The sequence below is a fragment of the Rhyacophila brunnea genome, unplaced genomic scaffold (assembly GCF_057557595.1).
Source record: "Rhyacophila brunnea isolate RB1 unplaced genomic scaffold, BYU_Rbru_1.0 scaffold_7, whole genome shotgun sequence".
NCBI lineage: Eukaryota > Metazoa > Arthropoda > Insecta > Trichoptera > Rhyacophilidae > Rhyacophila > Rhyacophila brunnea.
This window is the reverse complement of record NW_028233339.1, coordinates 38,549,885-38,574,392: the sequence shown is the minus strand read 5'-3', so window position 1 is coordinate 38,574,392 and position 24,508 is coordinate 38,549,885. Positions and strand designations below refer to the sequence as shown.

The window sequence follows — 24,508 nt, the reverse complement described above, 5'->3', positions numbered from 1 at the left end:
TGATTGGCAAGCGTAAATGTATGTTTTTAGAAGTAAAGCTAAATAAAGCTCTAGCTAGACTTTAGTTAAATTGGTTTTTTCTTGAGTTGCAAAACTAAAACTGTTACCTAAATTGTTGGCGTGCTTCATTCAGTTGTATGAGTAAGCCGATCTCTTGCCCTTCTGTTTATTTAATACCTCTATGGATCCACTGGTTTAGAGGCATGTAGATTGAAAAAGATACACAGTTGGACAGGAGATTAAGTGTGAAAGAAGCAATATTTTTATGTAGCCATCACATATTATCTAAGATTTTTTTAAAAATAATGTACTCATAATTTCCATTTTTTTTTTACAGATATGTGGCCTCGCCATCTTGGGTATCGGTATTGCGTTCAAGTTGAAGTTGAAGGAAATCACATCGCTGTTGGAAGGAAAGATTGACACACCGCCAGTACTCTTCATCATCATTGGTTCAATTGTCTTCATAGTAGCATTCTTCGGATGCTGCGGCGCGGTGCGGGAGAGTCATTGCATGACTGTCACGGTAAGACAACACTATAGCCATGTCAACATCTAATCACTTCATCATCCACTTTCACTTCAACTTTTAAATTCTGGTTTTAAACTGAGTAGTTTTGTACATGCCTCAAGCAGAGGCATTCGTCTCGCTGTCTACATTGTTCATCAAAGTTCTCATTTCGTCAAGTCATAGATAATACACGTAAATAGATTCGCAAGTCACAGACAAAATTATTCGGGTAATGCAGCGCCATCATGGAGTGTACTTGGAAAACTACTGAATAAAGTTGGAAATAAACGATAAGATTCTGAATAACAAACAATTATATTAGTTATTTTTTTTATTTATGTTTACAATCACATTTATAATACAGTCGAACTTGGTTATTACGAGATGGGACCGACTGAATTTGCTCTTATAAGCGCTACTCGTTATATCAGAGAATAGGTATTTTTAAATGAGCGGTCACATAACAAATAAAGTCGAAAAAAAGTCGAAAATAAAAAATCTGAAAACCATCATAAAAATCCCCGAAACAAGTATGGCCTTCATAAACTACAAAAGAAGTTGTTTATTGTAATGAACGGTCGAAAATAAAAAATCTGAAAACCATCATAAAAATCCCCGAAACAAGTATGGCCTTCATAAACTACAAAAGAAGTTGTTTATTGTAATGAACGCTGGTAGGTACTTACGGACTTCACAAACCTTGGATTTTTCAACCACGTGCGTGGATACTTTTTCATTATTGTCAGCGAAAAAACAACAATTAGGTAGGTACTTAGACACTTAGCTAGTGTCATAAACGTAATCAGTCCCCGGTGGCATCCTGTCCGATCGGATTTTATTGCTTAGGGTCGAAATGTTTTTAAACGATCGACACATTAACAGTATTTTAGCTCGGTATATCCGATAAGTTGCTCGTTATAACAGTGATGTAATGTATGGAGAATAGAGTATGGAGAAAATGTCAACGAATGTTTCCTCATTACATCCGAGATCTCGCTATGTCCGAGATCGTAATAACCGAGTTCGACTGTAATTAAGAATAATAATTGAGTGTGCTCTAATGACAAAATCTGTCTTGGAACTAGTTTACTGCCATCTAGTCAGTGTTCTTTGTATTACATGAATGATAGATATTGTTGTATGAATTATTCACCTTCGTAAATAGTCTTATGTCTAAATTGTTGACTTTGACTTTTGAGTATGGACTAAGAATATAGACTAGCAACTCCACATAGATCTTCCTGAAAAAATACGAAGTTGCCGGATTATTGAACAGAAATCCACAGGTGTTGATCTACCGGCGCTAGTAACATCACAAATAACGGCCATTTTGAAACTTTGAGGCACGCAATACACAGACAACGTATGCACTGTGATGAATTAATGAAACAAACGGAAAAATGGTATGTTGACAGGGCTTATCATTAGATTACTCATCTTTCACATTGAATCACTCATTAAAGTATTAAATTTGATATAATTGTAATAAAAAATCATGAAAATCACATTTCACTTACTGAGTGAATGCCTTTTAATAAATAACGTACCAACTCAAATATCCTCCTTGCAAATAATTGATAATAACTACGGCATCTAAGGTATTTTAAATTCCGTCACACAAAACGCTGCCATCTATGTAATTTAAATAAAGATACAACAAAAAACTGTATGTTTTGTGTGGGAGCTCGCACATTATACAGTCCATCAAATTGGGCCGCTTTAGATAGTTAGGCCATGTACACAGGATGGACACATCACATGTCGTGACAAATTGACATTCATTCAGAAGGCAGATCTGGTCGACCTTGTACGAGATGGAGGGATTTAAAGACCTTGGGCTTCCTAAACTGGAGCAAAGTGGATTTGGACAGACTTATATGGAGGCAAATGCTGGAGGAGGCCAAAACCCACTCAGGGTTGCAGCACTAAGAATAATGAATGTCCAATATAAGTTTCTACATCTAATTCTCTGTATTTCATCTTAATTATTGTATTTGTGCACTCTTAAATTTTGTTTTAATTGCCATTTCAGTATGCCATCTTGATGCTTGTGATAATCATCGTGCAAGTAGTCGCTGCCATCCTTGTGTTCGTGTACATCGGAGACATCGAGAAGGCCATCAGTGAATCTCTCAAAACCAGCTTCAAGGAGGTGCAAGCAGGGAACGAAGCGGCCACCGAGGCTTTCAACACCATGCAACACCAGGTCAGTGAATAGTTTTTACATGACGTCAGCTTATTTACATGAAGACAGTTCATTAAAGTGATATATATTAGTAAAGTAATACTCCAAAGTTACGCAATAGGTGGGTCCGATGAAAATCGCTCGAGTCGAATTTGCGTAAGTCGGGGTGCAACTTTGCATATAAATACATATAAATTTTGTTTAATTGAACTAAATGACTAATAACAACACTAGTTTAGAAGAAATTTATTTAATAAATTTGTAGTTCTTTGTCCATATTAATATGTACAATATATTTAAAAAAAAAATGAGTTATGTAAAAAAGTTATTTCCATGTTGATGGCTCCATAAAATTTTAACAAATTCGTCAAAATCCTTGATAATGTTAATAGGGTATCCATGGAATTAAGCAAAACCGAATGGTTTATGACGGTCTCACCTTACGCCGGAACCGTTTATTGCCGCAATAAAACTTGTCGAGTGTTCACCCACTTGTCTGCGGATTTGTATATATGGGTGCCGCCGTGTTCCATTATGCTCCATTCAAATAACGGTGTTTGTACATGCGCGTCTATTTGAAACAAGTATTCCTTATATTAAAACAGAAACATATTTTTTCTCTATGGTCAGTTTTTGATGTCTATGTGCACTTAAACTGTCAAATAAACGATATTTTTTCACATTTTGCCGCTAGGTAGCCCTAGTAGTCCACATATTTTCAACTCGCTATTCAATGACATTAATATGTCATTGTCGCTATTACATACTTTCATATTATTTCTTTTATTTTTCGATTAATACTATGTACATTATGGCCGGATAATCCGAATCCTAATGCCGAATAAACGTTATTGAATAAATATAATCATTACAATATAAACAAATGAAAGGAAATGGTTATCGTGATAGTATGCCTACCTACCATATAATTATTATGCATAAATCGATTCCAGCATAATCATGTGAATTGAGTTGTTAAAAATATTATATTATATTTATTTGATTTTCATGAATCTGCGTTTGATGTGTATTTACTAACGAGACTCTTAAATTCGAAAGCGTCGCCGCTTTTACGAAATCTTACGAAATCTGCGGCATTGTAGATTAGCTTCATCTACGAAAGCAAAGTTTAGTACCTATAAATAAAGCATTCATGATTGAATAAAATGAAGCACCAATTATAGGATCAATTGTAAAATAGATAATACCATTAGACAATAATCAAAATAATTCACTGAATCATAATGAAATACGGAAGAAAACAAGTACCTAGGTATGACAATTATCAACAAACGCGGGCTGTCAGTTGATCTGTCAAACATCGACTCTGACAAATTTAGCAATCGGTTCGCTAAACTTATGGTAGAGGGGCATTCGGTGTACGGATTCGGCGAGATGCTTATATTCAAAATTTGGATGAACGCAATTATACGGGCGTATTATATATCTGGCGTAAAATCGCATTCGAAAATATTGGATGAAAGGGGCCTAAGTTTACATTCCAAAGATATCGTTTTCCTTTCCTTACTAGGTGCAGGAGAATCAGATTTATAATTCTTTAAGGATATAGAAAACATAATGACACACGTCGAATGCATATTACAGCAAAAGAAACACTGAAGATAGCTGACGGCAGTGTTACAAAATGAAAAAATCAATAACTCCACAAGTCGGGGTATTACTGTATATTTAATTGACCGAGGCCATTGATGGTAACAAACCTCAATCTTTTTGATTTGATATTCGAGGGTAATGGAATTGCTCGTCTGACATATGTAATTTAGAGCTGACCTATTTTAAGGTTGGACTGGTTTTATCCAAAGTTCTTGGACTAATACAGAGGAAGCTTATCGAAAACGGATATTTTCTGCTATGGCAACATTGATTACATTGTTTGTAAATAAAAAAGGCAATGGCGGCCTACTATGGACGACTCATTTTCGTTACTTACATACTGCCATGAATTACATATTTTTTCATTGATAAAAAAATCTTCTAGGCTTGTTACAATAATGTGAGATATCTTTATTTAAGTGCGCGAAAATAAATATCAAAACACACCACAAAGACCCCTCCAAACCAACCCGCCCCACACCACACTCAGTCTTAATCGAACATATCACGAAGCACTACGTTTGGATATGAAACATCAGCAGTTTTTTACGCCTGGTACCCAATGTACCACGCTCTCAAGTGAGCTTTGATTGAGTTTACTGATTGACGCAATTTAATAAAAGTGCCATTGGAGAAAAGCGCGGAGAATTAACACAAATAAATGAATTTAATGGTATAAATTCAATACAAAAAAGAAAGCTAAAACAATACGGATATACAAAATCTATCTGAATAGATCTTCATGTCCGCAGTTAGACGCAGCAAATTTTTTAAATGCTATAAAGTTGGCCTTTGTGGCGACCAGGACTGACTTGGGCATCTCTTCCCTCTCGGAGCACATTCTCAGACATTCTCAGAGGATGTGGCTTGCAATATGATACTAAGTTGTGTTTAAGAATACCAATTTGAAATTAGTCTCATCCAAAATGATTTTATTAATAATATTTCTCTGACGTTTGGCTACAGCGTCGCACTGTCTTCTTAATGATGGTTGATTGAACTGTTTTGGTGTTTCAGTTGGAATGTTGTGGACTCACCAGCACAGCTGATTACTCAGGCAACCTTCCCTCGTCATGCTGTGCCGAAGTACCGGCGTTCGCGCAGACCTGCTCTCCCAACTGGGCTTACGGAAAAGGGTGCATCTCAGCTCTCAGCCGCTTCGTCAACACTGCCGGAAAGACAATTGGCGGTATTGCCATTGGAGTTGCTGTTGTTGAGGTACAGTGAAACCCCATTAATTAAAATTTTGAAAAAAAAATTTATTACAAATTAAATCTTGACATTGTAAGGTATATTTCGAGTGCTTAAAGTCAGACAACGTTATCTACAAAAAAGTGTTTTTTTTTGAGATAACGTTATTTTACATTTACGGCTACATGATAGTCAAACAATGTTATGTCAATCTTTTCTAATTTCTTATTAAATCGTCAGTAAAGTTTAACGCTAACTACATATAAGTAACCCTTGTTTTCATATTTTTTTAAAACTATCCCTATAAATTTTAACATCATCATAAGCAAGATAAATGTACAATACACGATAAATTATAAAATATTAACATTAGGTTTTAAATAAACATTTCCCTTGTTGAGTAACAAGAATCTAAAAAAACGATTTTTGGCTCTCCTGTAAAGTTGCACTTCTGTAGATAGTGTTGTTTGACACTAAGCCCTCGATTTAGCATAAAACAATAATAATTATTGTTGATACATAATATAACTTCAGTTTTAAATATATTTTTAGTAGGAAATTTAGTTATTGATTTTTGCTTAAAAGGAATATTTCTAATATTTTTAAATCATCTGGGATTCTTCGATTTTCCAATGAGAAACAGCGGGGTCTGTCTGTATACTGTATTGGTTCACACCATTATGGTGACACATTCTTTGCTGGTTTTGTACCCCGGTGCAGTATTTTCATGTTTTGACGCTAAAGGAGTTGTTGGGAAGTTCCAATTTAAACGTCTCATCAGCACTATAAATAAAATATACTTTCTCCAAAAACACCTTTTGCATGTCAGCTGAAGGCTTTTCCCTGTGAATTTTTAATTCTTTAATACCCTGTCGCCTTTTAAATTTTTCAACCCAATCCAAACATGCTCAGAAGTTTGAATCTCGATTCAATCTTGTGTAGACCTTTTCTATGCCTCACAATATTTCTATGGCAGTATCTGACAGGCCGCATATTTTTAACGACACGTTAATGTAGTAGAGCGAAGCTCTTACTTAAATTGCTGTAATACTGATAATTTATGGCTTAGTATTTCATAATTATTCAAACAAATGTCACTGTGTTTAATATTTGGATTATGCAAATCAATCGACAGTGGTTAGTAATTTAAAAAAATTTAAAAAAACCGGATAGTAGAGGTTCTATTGTATGGACAAAATTTTGAAGAAGGTGAAGCGATTCTGATTTAATATGTCCTGTTGTTATTTTTCAGGTGATCGGTGCCATCTTCGCGTTGTGCCTCGCCAATTCTATACGGAATGCAGACAGAAGGTCACATTACTAAATATATTTTCAATGGATTATTGTATTTATAAAAAAAACTCTGAAACAGATCCAATCTTGAACGATAGCAAAGTGGTGTTTATCGAAGTTATTTTTGCATTTAGACGTTTATACCTTCATAGGGTCGATAGTTTTTTATACTATACGAATATCTTCCGGAACTAGCGGATGCACAAAACATTTTGAATGAGTTTTTTTTTCGATCTGACTGAAAGTGAAATATGTACATGTTGCATAAATGGGTACAAATAAAACTATTGGATTTCACAGCACTCGGGTGTTATACACTTTTCACTCTAATTACTGTTATTATTACCATTTGTATACTAAATTTAATAATATCTGGTGATGTTTTTGTCGTAAATTGTAATAAACACTAATAATACTAACAATGTATGGCTTAAAAAACCGGGAAAATGATATCTTCTATGTGTATTTTGCAGTGGCGAAGGGTGGAGGTAGGCTGTTAAGATCCGCCATAAATAGTGCTCCTTAAACTTAGTCAGTCAAACGTGTATGTTTTTATTGAAATAAGACTACAATTTACAGATGGAATTGGTTAGTTTTGAAAAATAAATTAAACCCTGCCTTAACCAAACCATAATAGTTTTTGTATATTTTGGGCGATACGACAAAATTGTGCACACTTTTTCATTCATACTTATTTGTTTTCGTTGGATTAAGAATACATATTACACATATTGTTAGATCATTTTTTTAATCCATTAAGCCCTGCCTACGCCAAACTATAATAGATAAGAATTATTATTCTATCTATAAAATATCCAAAGTTATGTATGATTTAATTGCATAATTTTAGATATTTTATAGATAGATGAGTATTTTTTGACTATTATCTATTATGGCTTGGTTTCGCAGGGTTTAATTGAATTTTGAAAACTAACCAATACCATCTGTAAATTGTAGTCTTATTTCAATAAAAACATATACGTTTGACTGACAAAGTTTAGTGTGCATTATTTATGGCGGATTTTAACAGCCTACCTCCACCCTTCGCCACTGGTATTTTGTCTCTCCACAATTTTGTGTCCTTCAGCTTTTAAATCGTGTACATTTTGAATGAGTATTAAAAGTTTACATTCAAAATCGAGAGCAGCTTATTGTATAGTACATTTATACCGTAATGTTGTACGTTGTGTGGTCGATTTGTAAATATCTTTATTTTGCCAACATAATAATATTATTGCTTCGTTACATCAATGCATATATTTTATTAAAGATTTATGACCAGTTACGAATACTGTAAACATGTTAGGATATAAAGTGCCTTTACACATCTCAATGCTTATGAACATTTTCAAAAATACAATTTTTAATCCGTGATAGAAACATGCACGTATCAAAGTGCCTTATAATAATATAAATTATACAAATATATTTTAACAAATTTTATTGGCATACATGAAATGCCTTTGCTTATATTAAAACATTATAAATATTTATGTATTTTTAATTAAGTATATTCTAAATGTGAACTATATTTGTATCTGAAGCACTTTAAATAAATTAAAATATATTTAGTCATGTATTTAATTTATGGCAATCCCCTTTTTGCTTCATCACCCTTTATCATTTTACTATTTATGAAACCCCATTTACATTTGGGATATTAAATCGTAAATTTAATTTTAATTGCACTAAAAACTACATATACACTCATTTTATTAGACTGTGGAAGAGGGTAATGCTGCGTTCTCACGTGTCGATTTTTGTTGCTCAACGATGTTGAATGTTGAAAAAAAAATTAAAAGGAATGATCCCACGTGTCAATTTTAGTTGATCAAGATGGCGTCGAGTGAATCTGTTGGTTCGTTAATGTCATTTCATCCGACCACTTTAAAACTATTTTGGATGACAATAACAGTCAACTATGTAATCGCATGCCAATGTAAGCTGTTATCACTTGGTTACTGCAAATGACTGGTTGACTCCAATGATGATTCACTATTGAATCAACTAAAAGTAGAAAGGACCTCAACTTCGTTCAATTCAAATAATGAGTTGATTATCAATTAGCTTTCAACTTATATTCAACATACAGTCACAAAAACACGCCGCGAGAACTCACATAAATGTCTTCATTCAACTGGATGATGCATTATCAGACCAAGTGACATCTAATTTAATGCCAATTGCAAGTATCAAATAAGAAAAAAAATGCATATTGCATAAAATATCATTATGCCGTTAATTTCATATTTTTTTACAATATAAATTTTTTACAATGTGCTTCATTAAGCTATTCATTTGTATACTATAAAGTATAAATGTCATTGAAATAGTGTGAATTTCAAAATACATCACTTGAATTTTTTAATGTCATTAAAACATATTTTATGTACATAACAATTTATTGCAAATATCTCATTAAAATTCTAACTGTATTATTTAATTTCAATTAGATTATTAATTTCTTTTACTGTTATTTTTCGGTGGTATGACAAGACAGTTAAAAGATTTTACAATAGTATCTATACATATTATATTATGTTTGTTAAATATTTTAATTCATATATGAATTACAATGATTAAAAAATATTGAACAAAACTAATGATATTTGTGTCATTTCTTTTAACTAGAATTACATTATATTGCTTCAAATGATTTCATGAATATTATATTATATCTATAACAAATATTGAAAAATATACTGCTTTATGGGAGGATGCATGGCATATGAATGATGTAGGGATGTCCATAAATGACATGACAAGATTTTTGTTATTTTCGATCACCTCTTTCCTTTGATATCTAAATGATATCACATTTTTGAACCCCCTCCATTTGAATTTATTGAAAAACTCATTGAGAATTAAGAATACAAGAGTTGATACTAATTCTTTTATACAATTCTTATCACCTACGGCATAAATCGCCGCATTAAATCAGACTCCTTCCCCCCATTAAGGCGTGATGTCATATATGGACAACCCCTTGGCAGGTAGTGGTATATTATATTTTATTGTATTGCAACCCATAGTCATAAAGGAACTTTTTCTCAAATTTAATAATACCCAGCCCATTTGGAATTGGCAGGTAGAAAGCGTGTCCGGAAACTTGTACGTATGCAGTTCGCCGTGTCACACTTCACCGTGAAATGTTGTATTGGAAATATATGGCCGTATATTAAAGATCATCCAACCACTTTGGGTCATATAGTACTGGCAAAAAATTCATGTCTAAATAAAACACGGTTCTTGTCTGTTTACACTTTACAGGAAGCCAGCAGCAAATGAATTTTGAAAATAACCGGTATACTGGATTATTTGTTAGGTTAGGTTTTCATTTTTGAATTCATGAATGTTACCAAAATCAGCTATGAAAACTGAATTAATGTTCATATTGAATCTAATAAAATTGTAGACTTTATAGTATACGGTCATCGTTTTCCGATAAGAAAGCTTACGGCGAACTGTGCCACGGTGAGATGTTTTACGTACAATATACATGTAACCGGTAAAAAGATATGTCGTAGTCCATCGCAGTGAATTAAAAAAAGCAAAACACATTATTTCGAGACTGTTGAAGTGTAAATCAAATTGGTAGGCCACTGGATAATATTTTAAATTTCCTCTCTTAACGTGTTATGTGTTTTCAAACGAAACTCTGGAAGCGCTTTCATTGCAACTTTTCTTGTTAGACGATTTTTCAGAATGGTCCTTAAAGAATGTGAGCCCGATATTTATAACGTATATGTATATACCCATAATATTATGAAGCTAGCGGGTCATCAGTAATACTAAGTAGGTCCAGAAATTTTACAATTTATATCGTCTATTAGATGTTTAGATTATTCAGGAAAGTATTACAAGCTCTCACGGTGCGTATCCTTTACCTAAGTGATGAGGATGACGATCACTGTAATTATGTACGTCATGCTTTGCCGACAATCAATCTCGGAACATATTGACCGATCCTGAATTGATACGGTTGGTTCAACTATTTGTTGTCACATGTCACATCTGGAACCCGCATACCCTTGTGACCTCAGGCTACATAGTTGCACGTTGAAAGATTACTTGTGGTTGAGTGTTTCAGTGAATAAATTAAATTTAGTATTTTAAAGTACGTAGTAATTAGACATAATATGTTTAGTCATACAGTAATATCCGGAGTACAACTATGCATATAAATATATATAAATTTTGTTTAAGTGGGACCAAGGACTAACAAAAACACTAGTTTGGAAAAAAAATGTTTAATAAACTTGCAGTTCTTTGTACATATTTACGTAAAAAAGTTATTTCAATGCCGATGGCTTCATAAAATCTAACAAATTCGTCTGACGACATAGTGCCTCCTTTTTGTACACAGAATTTTTTCGTAGCAAGCTAACGCGTTCTTCATTGAAGTCTGTGTTTTCTAAAAATTTTAAGCCCTTATCAATTGAGCTTGACATTTTGTCACGCTTGCAATTGTCATGTGGTTTTCTGGCAGAACTGAGTCTGAAGTGTCGGATAAAAAACCGCATAATTCGAGTTCATGTAAGTCAGGGTATTACTGTATACAAAATAGGTACATTACATTTTAGTTTCCCTGTACTTTTTTTCCAAAAGGTGCATTAAGCGAAAACATAAAGTAAATTACGATTTTCCACTAAGCGGGGGTTTGTTTTATATTAACAAACTCTTACGAGGAATAATGTTAGGTTGCCACACCCATTGGACCCATACTCTTGATCAAAACACACGCTGAGTGCTCCACTGTGAATTATTGTTGGAAAAGTTACGGAGGCTATAATTAAATGATGTCAAGTGATTGAGAACCTATGGTTGAGTCAAACGGCATGTCTGAAAATGATGTCGGCATCCATCAATGAATAAAGTGGTGAGCCAATATTTAATTATAAATAACCACTTTAATGCAAACCGTAGTTTGATTGTAAAAAAGCATATTGCACTATGCTTTTTTACAGCTACAATAAAATGCATTTTATTGTCTATCTGTATGAGATGATTGTCGTTATGTGCGGGTAAAATATGCTAATTAAAAATCAGTCAAGATTATACCATTTATACGTCACGTCATTTCCTGCAAAGCAGGTGCTTACGGAAAAAAAAAACATTGTGCATTACTATATAGGAACTGTGTCATTTTATTTGAAGAGTGCAGTTTTTTAGTTTTGGTATTAACTTAATACCGGTCAATGCATTTATTCAGCGATATCTATTGGTACAAGAATTATTTAAGTATGCTAGATAACAGTGGTAAAGGGTGGAGGTAAGCTATTAAGATCTGACATAAATAGTTCACACTAAAATTTGTCAATCATACTTATTTGTTTTTATTGAACTATAAATACAAATTGCAGATGGTGTTAGATTTCAAAATACAAGTTACCCCCTACACCAAACCATAATAGATGTAAAATATTCTTCTATCTTTAAAATATTTACAATTATGTGTGATTGAATGGCATAATTTTAGATATTTTATAGATGCGTAAATATTTTTTTACCATTATCATCTATTAATGGGTCGGTTTGCGCAGGGTTTAATAGTATTTTAAAATCTAACCAACACTATCTGCAATTTGTAGTCTTATTTTAATGAAAACAAATATGTATGACTGACGAAAGTTTATTGTGTAATATTTATGTCAGATCTTAAAAGTCTACATTCACCATTTGCCACTGATGGATAATGAATATCGATTAATTGCGAATGTTTTTTAAATGAGATGATGTCTCTTTTTTGACATGATTTAAATAGTATTCCAACCTTCAATTAGCCTTTCAACTTATAGAGGTTTTTTAAAATATACAATTAATCAAATAATCTGAATAGTGATATAAAGATGTCTTGCCAATATGTACTATCTAAAATTATAGATATGGTTTGGTGGGCGATCGATGTCACACAATTATTGCAATTGGTCCTAGGTGCTCAATAAATACCCGTTACGGAAAAACAAATTTACCTTATCAAGAACATCGCGTATGCATTGTTATCTTCTTTTTATATAGTTACAATTAATATAGACCGAAATGTACAATTGAAAGTACAACAATTCAATATAATTGATAAATACATTCAATTGTGTTGGTCTCCTGTAAAGTTAGTTATTTTGTCGGAATGTTTTTTTTTTGGTTTGCATGGCAATCATTTCATATAATATATGACATTAATTGATACCAAAAAGTAATCCTGTTTCCACACACAAATACCATTTATAATATATTTATATGGCAGCACTTAATGAAAGGCAACATTTCGTTTGTATCCGTTTTCACGAAATCACGATGATAAAACGACCTGCGTATAATTCAAAGATGTAAGTATGCACTGATAAGATAACGGTAAGATTACGGACTGATTAATCTCATAAATGTACACATCCAGGGATTTAAGTGATAAGATATGCACGACATCAGAGTATAATCAGCTTTTTTAATAGTTTTTGCATATACCATGGATTAAAATAGCTTTGCATGATTTTGAACTTTGATCTCGGTATTGCCATTGTAAAGTGCATTTGGACAATAATCATAATATATTATGCTTTGCTTTTTATAAATGCTGTGGCTTCGTAGTATTATTTTAACACTTTTAATGTTTACTGGTTTTGGTTTTATTATTATTTTCTATTTGCTTGTGTAACATTTTTCTCAAGGTTAGGAAAGCTAAATTAAATTGACAACACTTGTGTGATATCATTATTTTTGACTGGCAAGACACTCAATATTTTAGTGGTACCAACTTGATTAATTAGGTTAATGCAAGCTTGTCTATTTTTTCATCTGACTGATACTCATGATAATTCAGCAAGCAACTGATCTGAGCAAAGTACGTATCTGACTGTGCTGTCATTGTAAAAAATCAATTCACTGATATTATTGTATAGTTTTGAGTTTGGGGGGGGGGGTAATATAAATTTAATTACTTGAATAAAACTTAATAATGAGTGAATAAGATATATTTTTTTGATTCAAAGATAACTTAAAAACTGTTTTGTAATAAGTGTTCGCTGTGAGTTTAAATGTTTGTAAGTTGTCTAAAAAAATGAGTATTAATTCTACGAAATAAAATTCTTTTTGATTATAATATTGATATAATTTATGTCCAATCGATAACGATGCCGAGCGGTAACATGTTAGCCTGCAATGTTTGGGTTCCGAGTTTGAATTCAAAATTTGCAAAAATTGCATATTTTTTTAAAATGTGTAAATGGCTGACATCTATTTCTCGTAAAGACAAAAATCTGATGATACAACCCCCACTCTAGAGGCCCATGTGATATTAGGATCGAACATGGTATTAAAAATAAATAAAAAAATAAATTAATGGTTTCTAATTATTTTAGATGTTTTTTAAATTACAATCTGGAATACTTAATAATAGTCCATCTGTTGGCTCTACTCTGAAACAATTTTGTAAGCAATCTAGTAATGTTGGGTCAAAGTTTGGAGTAAATTGTATTTAATTGGTGGTGTCGAAAATTGTTACTAGATGACTCCAGTAACTTATTTGTGTCAATTTTGCAACCAAGATAATCCTTCAATATACTCATATTTCGAGTACCTATATAATAATATATCTCGCAATGTGTTTTTGTATATAAGTAAAAGTGCCTGTGGTGGATTACGCATCCACCTGATTGGTTGAGTTAAAGGCTAAAGTTACCACATAGTAAAATTCGCAGAGTGGATATTGTAATTTCTCTTTGTGGGGTTTATAGTAATTTGGTTCAATCTTTTTTCTTATCTTGTATTGTGAATATTTTTGAGTTATCCTATTATGAAGACATCCTGTTATCATCCACAATATAAACTGATATAGCGTTATGTTAAAAAAATATTTTAACTCCCAGTCTCCATATCAATTTTTTTCCTACAGGTTATTAAATATTTGTCAAGTGACACTTGATATTGCAATTTTTTTTTTAAATATTTCCCGCCGGAATTGGTGTTTTCACAATACAACTCTTCTAAATAGTGTGGTAAAACATAAAAATAGTCGTAACTTCTTTGAACTGCGGTGGAAATACGTCTTTCAGAAAGAATCTCAACTGATTTCCATGACCTCGGATAAAAAAAAAGTTTTAAGGAACGAAAGGGTTAATGATGTCAACTATCATTATTCAACTTTAGTTTTGCTTTCGTAATTGACTTAGAATACTGATTAAATAAAATATGTGAGGTTTAACGTTTTACCCTAATTGACTAACCAACTTTTTCACATCTTGTATGTCTTGGGATGTCATTTCGAAAGAAAAATTATTGATACCGTGTGTTTCAAAAAAACTCCAAGAAAAGTATCAATATTTTACTATATTTATTATACTAATATTTTTAATGTCCAGTCCACCAAATAAATTATCCCAATGATAGCTAGTACAGTAAAACCCTGTTAATACGAACATAGTTAATTCGAAATTCACCTTAAATCGAAATACAATCGAACTCAGTTATTATGATCTGGGATGTAATGAGGAAACATTCGTTGACATTTTAGATTATGATTTTCTCCATACATTTATTCACTGTTATAATGAGCAACTTATCGGATATACCGAGCTAAAATATCGTCAAAAATTTTCTTAAAACTGTTAATGTGTCGGATCGTTTAAAAACATTTCGACCCTAAGCAATAAAATCCGACCAGACAGGATGCCGCCGGGATCGAATTACGTTTATGACACTAGTAAAGTGTCTAAATACTTACCTAATTGGTGTTTTCACCGACAATATTGAAAAAGTATCCACGCATATGGTTGAAATAAGTAAAAAATCCAAGGTTTGTGAAGTCAGTAGGTATCTACCAGCGTTCATTACAATAAACAACTTCTTTTGTAGTTTATGAATGCCATGCTTGTCTCGGGGAAAATTCTAATTTTGTATTTTTGTTTGATTTGCGACTTTTTGTGTTATGTGACCGCTCATTTAAAAATACTTGTTCTCTGATATAACGAATAACGCTTATAATGAGCAAATTCAGTCGGTCCCATCTTCTTCGTAATAACCAAGTTCGACTGTATTCGCTAAAATTCATAAAATTATAAATTCATAAATAATCGGAAACGGAAGTAATGTTACAAAATTGCAACAAAGAAAAGTTTTAATTTTTTTTGACATATATTTTGTATTTCGAAATTAGAATTATTTTTCAATTTTCGTTCTCATCGATTTCAAATTAACGAGGTTTTACTGTATCGGTATCGTATTGAAAGAAAATATCGATATTTTTCTGACATTCATATGTGTATTGTACTAAAATGCAAAAACATGTGTGCAAACTTTCTTGTAATGTTGATTTCATATGCACTTTAGTTTAATGTCTCAATTTTGCTATTGCGTTGAATGCATTCGATATACCTACATCAATAAACGCATCCGTATCTCTATGTACACGTGCGTCGACACGTATGTGTCAATATATATGTATGTATAGGTGCCTTACATACTCCATTTCAACTGTGTTTTTATTGTTTGCAGATATGCCTAAAGCAAGATCCGGCAGTGAGGCTCGCCGTGTTGTACAATTATTTTTATAACCATTACAGCATCTTCATGTTGTTATCTGATTCGTTTGTAAGATTTTTAAAGATTATTCAAAGTTGTATCTGTATCTAAGACAAGAAAGAAATAAAATATATTAATAAATAATGATTTTTACCTTTCACTAAAAGAATTACACCGGGTGGTTGCATGGTCTCACATTAATAATCCACATACTTACACAATACCTTTCTACCGGTAAGCATTTGGGGAATGCATCACAATTAACCCATTGGAGAGATCCCCAGCAATCTGTGGCAGGTTGCAGAAAGTGGTGAAAATCGACTACATACTAAGTATTTTTTAAGAATTCTTTCAGGTTTATAAGATCAATTCATATTTTTTCATTTATCAAAATGACGACCAGTTTGGTAAGCTGTTGAGAGAGTAAAAGACAAAATGGTCCTCCTCCTCCTCCGAATATCTAAACTCAATGTTTGCGGGGTGCAAAAAATTGTGTTTCTGCTAATTGATTTTCAAATGCAAATAATATGTTAATTAAAAGTGCCCACAAGCATTGTGTTAGGAGAATACCTAGGTACTGATTTATCCAGCATAATCTCTTTTACATTACGATTTTTATAATTTGGTCATTTTGATCCTACTACATAATAAATAGAAAAATTCGATACTGTGAAAAATTTTAAAGTACCTGAGAAAACATAGAAAGGTAGACCAAATGGAACTCGAACCTCACATTATTCAGTGTCCGGTTGAGTGCTCTTGAGCTATCAGTCCGATGACTCGTGCAAATTGAATCTAATATTTACAAGTTTGGAGGTATATCAAGGTTCATTGAGGTGAAGGGCTGGCTTTGTAATTAAATTGAAGCCTACATGGCCGAGCTAAAACTCATGGGTCTCGGGTTGGAATCCCGAATTTAGAAAAAACTTACATGTTTAATCAGTCTGTGTTTGGACCCAGAGCATGGACCTAATAGGTTGAGCAAGTGGCTAATGTCCATCTCTCAGAACAAAAATCTGTTAAATACAAACCTTTACCGTGGAGGCCCATATTATGTAATGTATTGCAAAATACATATTACATAATATATTATGCAAAATAGAACTTTTCAGTAGTACGATTTTAATAAATTTTAATGGCACCACAACGTTAATTTAAATGCTGGAATCGTAATTTTTTAGTTATGCATAATAAATATTGATTAAATTTTTGTTTTTTTTTCGGTGTCATCATTTTATTATCATTAAAATTATTCAATTAAAGTAATTAAGTAAGTCAAAATAGACAAAAATGCAGTTCCGACGTAAAAACGTATGAGGTGTCAACATGATATTATGATCAGATATGTTAAAAAAAAAAGTGATGTCAACTTACTTACAAGATGAGGGTAAATAATATTTAAATGTGTATTTGCCAAACCAAGGATTCAGACCTGGGACCCACGTTATAAGCTGACGCGTTAGCCACTCAGCCATTATGTGTGTGACATCACCACATTAAACCATTAATTGATAGCATCTGTGGCTGTTTCAATTTCCTGCCTGTACCTCCTTGAAGCTGTGTTTAATACATTGGACGCTAAAGACGCACCTAGCGCGTAATGATTAGGTGGCCATTCGATATAATTAGCATGCTATTTAAATGTGGTAATTAAAAAGTAATTATCTAGTCAGCAGTCAATGAGATTCGCTGACGGCTGCCTCGATGTCTCCGATTACCGCGAATGAAGCGAATATGCGCAAGGATAGCGGTCACCACAAGCATCATGATTGCATACTGTAACACCAATAAACAAAATTAAAGAATGCGCGACTGCAATAACTAGGGAGAGAGAAATAGAGGGAAGTATTTATTATTTATATATATATTTTTTTTTCTTCTATTAAAGAGTCTTGATTATCAATTTAAAATGTATACAATGTTTTGTTTATCAATAAATAAATAAATATAGAATGTTTTTGCGACAGTATGCTTAACCGGTTAAGTGCCCAAAGCTTCTTTGGACGCCCTAATTACACTAATTCTTATGTTAATTACTATCAATTAACTAATTGCGGCATAGAAAGGATTAAAATAAGAATTTAAGATGTTCCATAGATAAATGAATATTCAACAAAAACAAATATGTATGAATGACAAAGTTTAGTCTGTACTATTCGTATTGAATCTTAACAGCCTACCTCCGCCCCTCGCCACTGGTTTACGTATATGGTTGCTGCAAGCAGCCACACTTTCGGGTTATTGGAGACTAGTCGACAGTGCGTAAGGGGCCCAACAGGATATATTTTCGCCCTGAGCCTGAGCCTCTCGATCTGAGTGTTACAATTCGACTGCAGGTTGAAGTTTGGTGGATCGAGCCCACACGGGCAGGGTCGTGTTGACACTTTTATAGGCCTCGATCACCTCTACAATTTACAACATAAAATTTCCTCAGGTATTTAATTGCACACAATATGTCAATGATATCATTATGAGTGGCATATCAAGTATTAAGAAACAACACCTCGTGAGTGATAAAATAGCAACTTTACAGGAGAGAGAAAAAACTTGCCTGCATACTATGGTGTTTGATATTGTTACAAATTAATGTTTTTGTCATCTATAGTGAATGTATGTATGTAGTATGAGAATTACTTAAGTCCCGTTTACATGGTTCACTTTTGACGATCATCGCGGAGGAATCATCCGCAGTGACTCGTGTAAACATACATTCATCAACGAATCATCGAAAGTGATCATACGGAATCAAAAGTGAATGAAGTTGAACTTGTTCTACTTTGGATCATTTTTTGATCACTACGGACAATTCCGCGCATGCGCATATGACACGCGTTCGCACTGCGCCCCTGAGTACTGTCATAATATTTACATAGGTATGTTAACTGTCATTTTGAATAATTGAAAACAAATCGGTTAAATAGAAAGATATTTAGTAAAAATATTTTTTTTGAGTAATTTTTACTAGCAAATTATGGTATTATTTATAATGAAAATCTTGTATTTACTAAATTATACATATTTATAAACTAAGTTTATTAACTAAATATTATAGTAAATCACTTGACACAACCAGTTGTTCAGTGAGGCAGATATTCTTAATGGCTTAGGATTCCTGGTCTTCTCTATGACCAATAGCTTCAGTTTGTGTGTCAGCACGGCATAATTATTGTGATGCGGTCATTGGGCACTTTCCTCCCTGGTACATTACTTTCTTCGCGATGAACGTACGTTTTACGAAGTAGAAGTTTCCAAAATAAACCCGTGTCACCTGCGTTGTATACTTGTACGCGGCGAACTACTGAAATTGACAATCGAATTATAGAGTGACACGAACAGAAACGCCGACCTTCAGTTAGTGTTTGTGGCAGAGTATGGTTTAACGACATAACTATACAAATCTAGCCTTGTAGTCAATTCTACTTCTCAATAGCCGTGCGACAACCTCACGACAAGGTACAAACAGGATATATAAGTCCCATGGTTCTAAACTATGGAAGGAGCAGGAAAGAAATGGTCGAAAGAGACCATGAACAGGTAACCAGTAGCGTAATCGTTTAGTAATAGAAAGTAAATGTATACTGTTAACCTTTTCTTTTGTAAATGTAATAAAAATTTTACGTAAAAATTTTCGCCTCAGAAAATCGAGACTGCTCAAGTGTAATTGGAACACACACACAGGCCTCGAAATGTCACGTCGTGAAATTTCAACGCGATCTATTTTGAATATAAATTTCCGGGTAATCTCCATTAAACTTAGAAAATAAGTTATGGGAAAGATTGTTTACGTAAAATTTGACAAGTACATGCTTGAATAATTTTTATATGAGTAAGGGAAATGTATGAAAATTGGAAAAGAAAATTCAACATTTATAAATTTATGTACTGTGCAATTATGAGCGATGAATTTTAACACTAATTTTATTGAAACAAGATAGAAGCGAACTATCATTATAAAAATACTGTAAACGCGTACCTATATTTATAGACGCGTAATTATAACTATAGATTTTGTTAATACTATAACTCGCTAACTATAATAAATGTTATAAAAGTAACAATTGGAAAAACTTGAGATTCTGGTATAGATGGGTTTCTACCCATAAACAATAATAAATCTTAGTCGCATCCTAGGTAAATAAAGGAATCAAATATCGCAACTAAAAACACAAATTAACACGCAACCTTGAACTTTAAAGAAAATCTATTTCAATCAAATACGCGGCCCAGCTGTGTTGACTTGCGAGATAAAAATAGATTAAAGGTTGCATTCAAATTACTATGTAAAAGTTACCATGAAAGATTAAATAGGTTAGTAACTGCTCATAATTAACATCTTGTTAAGATCAAACATATATATACTTAAGTAGAAATGTTAAGTGTAATATTATAGTATTTTCACGTAATAATATTCGTCCGAAAGGTAAATATCGAATGAGAAAGTTTCTGCGGGACCAAATAGTTTTATTAAAACTTAGTAAAATTCTATTGGCCTAAAAAGGCCAAGAGTGGTGGAAAGGACCAGGACGTGGGTGTCACCCTTTCGTTCTGACGTTTTAAATTTAAAGACTGCCATCCCCTTATCTAGTACACGAATACCTATTCCGATACCTCATTGGAAAGCTAAAAACTTTCCCCTTCGTTTGAATACGAAAAATTATATAAAATCAACTATTTTGCTTACGTCATCGTAACTACGCATTTGAGAAACTTGTTCTAGAGGGTGTTTAAAACACCCCTATTGAGATTTAATTTTGCGGAAATAAAGTAGAGTAAATTTAACCCGACTAAAATAGAAGATATCTCTATTAGAAAGTTGTCAGGAACAGGAGATATACGTAAATTTATCTCGTGAGAGAAAGATATAGATCTGCTATCCTTTACGGACTGTTTCTTATTAAAACTTCATCCTGAGGGTATAAAAGGTGACACTTTTTCCCGAATATTCATTAGTTTTCTACACTTCTCACCAGCGATCTCCTACAAAGCAGCAGTCCTTCCGCGGATACGAGACATGGTTCTCAGTAGCATTCGTGAAATTTACATACAGTAAGTCCCCATCGGCGGGCAAAAAGTAACGCGAATACCACGTATCTGCCGGTAGTGACGTGTCGCGGAGTAATTTCTTTTTCATTACGCATCATACGAGGTGACGTAATCGGAATAAATTACGTGATCGGATTTGTTTTATAAAAACAAATTAATAAACTCAGTTTGTAATAATAAATTTTACAAATCATTTCGGAATTATAAAATAAATTTTTGAAACTTTATTAAGTAAACATAATTATAAAAACAAATTTTAGTAAATAAATTTGTAAACATAAAAACAAATTTTAGTAAATAAATTTGTAAACATTAACAAACCTTTTGTAAACAAGTTTGTAAACACAAATAAATATTTGTAAACATGCTGTGAACATAAATAAATTTTATAAACAACAATAAAATAAATTCTATTCTTTTTATAAACCCAATACTATGTGACTAAAGAATAATTTATATTTTTTTTCTTACGGGAAAATATTTCATGAAATAAAAATATTCAAAGAATATCTGCGTATACATTCCCCGAGTTAGGTGTGACTTTTTGGAAACTTGTGAAAGATTTCACAGAGATCCTATAGTGAACAAATAAATAGTTTACTGAAACTTTAATGAGATTTAATTACGGGATTAATGACAGTTAACTTTATTGTGAAACCGTGAACTCTAGAACCTGAATAAATTCGGTACCACACCAGCTGAGAGTTTTATTTGGGAATTCAAAAGTTGTGATACTACAAAGGAGATCCACCCTCCTAGTTCATCCCTAGTCTCCTTAGTGACAGCCCGGCCACATTTAAGAGCTAGCCGCGAGCCGGGTCATGTCAAGAGCTTGATTTTATGCTTTCCACTAGTAAAAATAACGGTGGATTATAGTAGTTGTTGGATAATCGAGCGGCGAATTACTGAGTGTCTGTACTTAGTTAAAAAAAGGTAAGACCTCTAAATCAAGTTAAAAAATGTGAGCAAATCATTGAAACGATAAAAGGGTATTGTCAACATGGAGTGTAATAACTGTACAAAAAAAAAATTAAACAATAATCAAAAACAATTAGTTAATAATAATAGTAAGATGGATCGATCGTTTTTCCAATATTTCATTTTTCTGCTTTCTATTCTTAAAATTTCCCGAGATGTGAGGACACTGCACTGATGTTTGGTGAATAATTTCCTACTAAATTATTACCTACAACAGCGATTTCCCAACTGGGGAGGCGCAAAAAGTTTAACACAATAACGTAGTCATAGGTTTGCAGTTTGCAAGTGCATAGTTTATAAAACGGCAAGTTGTTTGCAAACTTGTAGGAAGATATGGAGACTAATTTTATTATACCTCATTTCTATACTATTGTGCATGGCCTCCACAGGAGGGGAGCTGACAGGGCTCCAGCCTGGGGGCCCGGCGTTGCGGATTTACCAGCTCAGTGAGATAAACACACACCACAAATTTGTTCTCTTAATAAAATAAGTCGCCTGTGGGGCGCTATTTCGGTTACAGAATATTAAAATTTTATAATATAATATGTGTGTGTGTGATACAGTTTGATGTGATTGTGTGGTGTGTGTGATTGATGATAATTCACATGTAGAATTTTATAATTATTTGTAGTGTATCTATAATAAAAATGGCTGTATGAAAACAAAAACCTTTGTTCAATTTTGGTTGAATCGAACTCAAGAATAATATAATACTTTGTCAAGAAAAGCAATGCAAGTAGGTACTGCTACCATTTGTAACATCATATTATATGCAAAATGGAATTTTCTGCATTAGATGCAATGAAATCCATATATCAAGTCCGTTTAGTAGAAAAAAAGTACTGTGTAAAAATGTATTTAATGAAATAAAGGGGGGGGAGGGGAGGCGCCAAGATTAGATTGTTTAAAAGGAGTCGTAGTAATGTAAAGTTTGGAAACCACTGACCTACAAGCACATGTTAAATTCCTGTTTACATATTATTTTTTCTTTATACTAACCACAACTATAATAATTAACATGGTAAATTGGTAAGGCAGATGTTCAATAAAATTAAATAATATCTAGTTATTTAAAATATCTAAGTAGGGTGGGTACTGAAAAATTTGGTGCCCTATTATTTATTATTTAAAAGTAGTTTTTTCTGGGTTTTGCCGTCCCCTGAAATCTACCTCCTGGGTGCTGCGCACTCCCAACACCCTTGATTGGGGCGTCCTTATTATTTTGCATAAGATTTACTGCATAACATTAATATAATAATATGTAGTTAATAAAGCTCTAAAGCAGAGATTGCTAAACTTATTTGGCTCACCACCTCCTTTTCAGAAAAAAAACTTCTCGGCACCACCCTGGAAATTTACCTTCTTCAAATGAACAAACAAAAAGATGCCATGAAAAATGGACGGTTTTTTTATGTAGGTACTTATGTGCATGTATTTCTACTTACCGAACATAGTAAAGAAAGATGTAAATAAGATACCTGATGCTTAAATTATAAAGATATGTGTTTATTAAAATTAACCATATGTAATAACATTCACATTAAACAAAACTTTTGTAGGTACTGTAGCCCATAAACCAGGATAAAGTGTGGTATGTATTTATTTCGTTTTGCAGTCATAACTTTTTGTGGCCCTTGAAACCTTATTTCAATTCCTCTTTTTTGTCGCTATACTTCTTCAAATGCTTTATTTATAGTTTATACCTTCTTAAGTGTTTTTCAACATTGGGGTTTTACAAAGAGATTGGACAATCTCTTCTCCTCTTCTTTTCAATCCTTTTGGGGTTTTATAAAAAGGGAAAATGGGTTTTTAGGGGGAAATTATAGGTTTTTATCCTTTATTACGCAATTATAACCGCAATAATTATAACGGAAATATTACCGACATTATAGTATTTTTGGCGTACTATACCTTTTATCTTTTATCGTACCTACTTAAATAGAACGAAGACCAAAATTATTATAGTACAATAATTAATTACTAGAATTAAAGTACGGTTGACGTCACTGAAGAGTAATTTGAAGATTTTTTTTCTTGAGGTGGTAGTAGAGGTTAGAAGTCACGAGGGCGGCAGAAAATCCTCCTTCGGACCATCGACAAAAATATCTACAATTCTCGAGAAAATATCGGCCGCAAATTTATTTTTCAAAAAATATGCGTTTTTATGAAAACCAAAAAGT

The 24,508-nt window shown here is 32.8% G+C and overlaps 1 protein-coding gene across 2 annotated transcripts in view; it reads left to right on the top strand.

The window, feature by feature from the left end:
• The window catches only part of LOC147064828 (leukocyte surface antigen CD53-like), a 76,899-nt gene extending 60,445 nt beyond the window's left edge, over nt 1-16,454 (top strand). Inside the window, exons 2-6 of one of the 2 annotated variants that reach the window (XM_085958145.1) lie at nt 338-526; nt 2,544-2,717; nt 5,328-5,528; nt 6,754-6,812; nt 16,281-16,454. In XM_085958145.1, coding sequence (XP_085814271.1) covers nt 338-526; nt 2,544-2,717; nt 5,328-5,528; nt 6,754-6,812; nt 16,281-16,290 — 633 coding nt within the window. In that variant the 3' untranslated portion in view covers nt 16,291-16,454. Of the gene's footprint in view, nt 1-337; nt 527-2,543; nt 2,718-5,327; nt 5,529-6,753; nt 6,975-16,280 lie in introns of those variants that run through there. The other variant, XM_085958144.1, reaches the window with a different exon arrangement.
• Nucleotides 16,455-24,508: the final 8,054 nt, after the last annotated feature.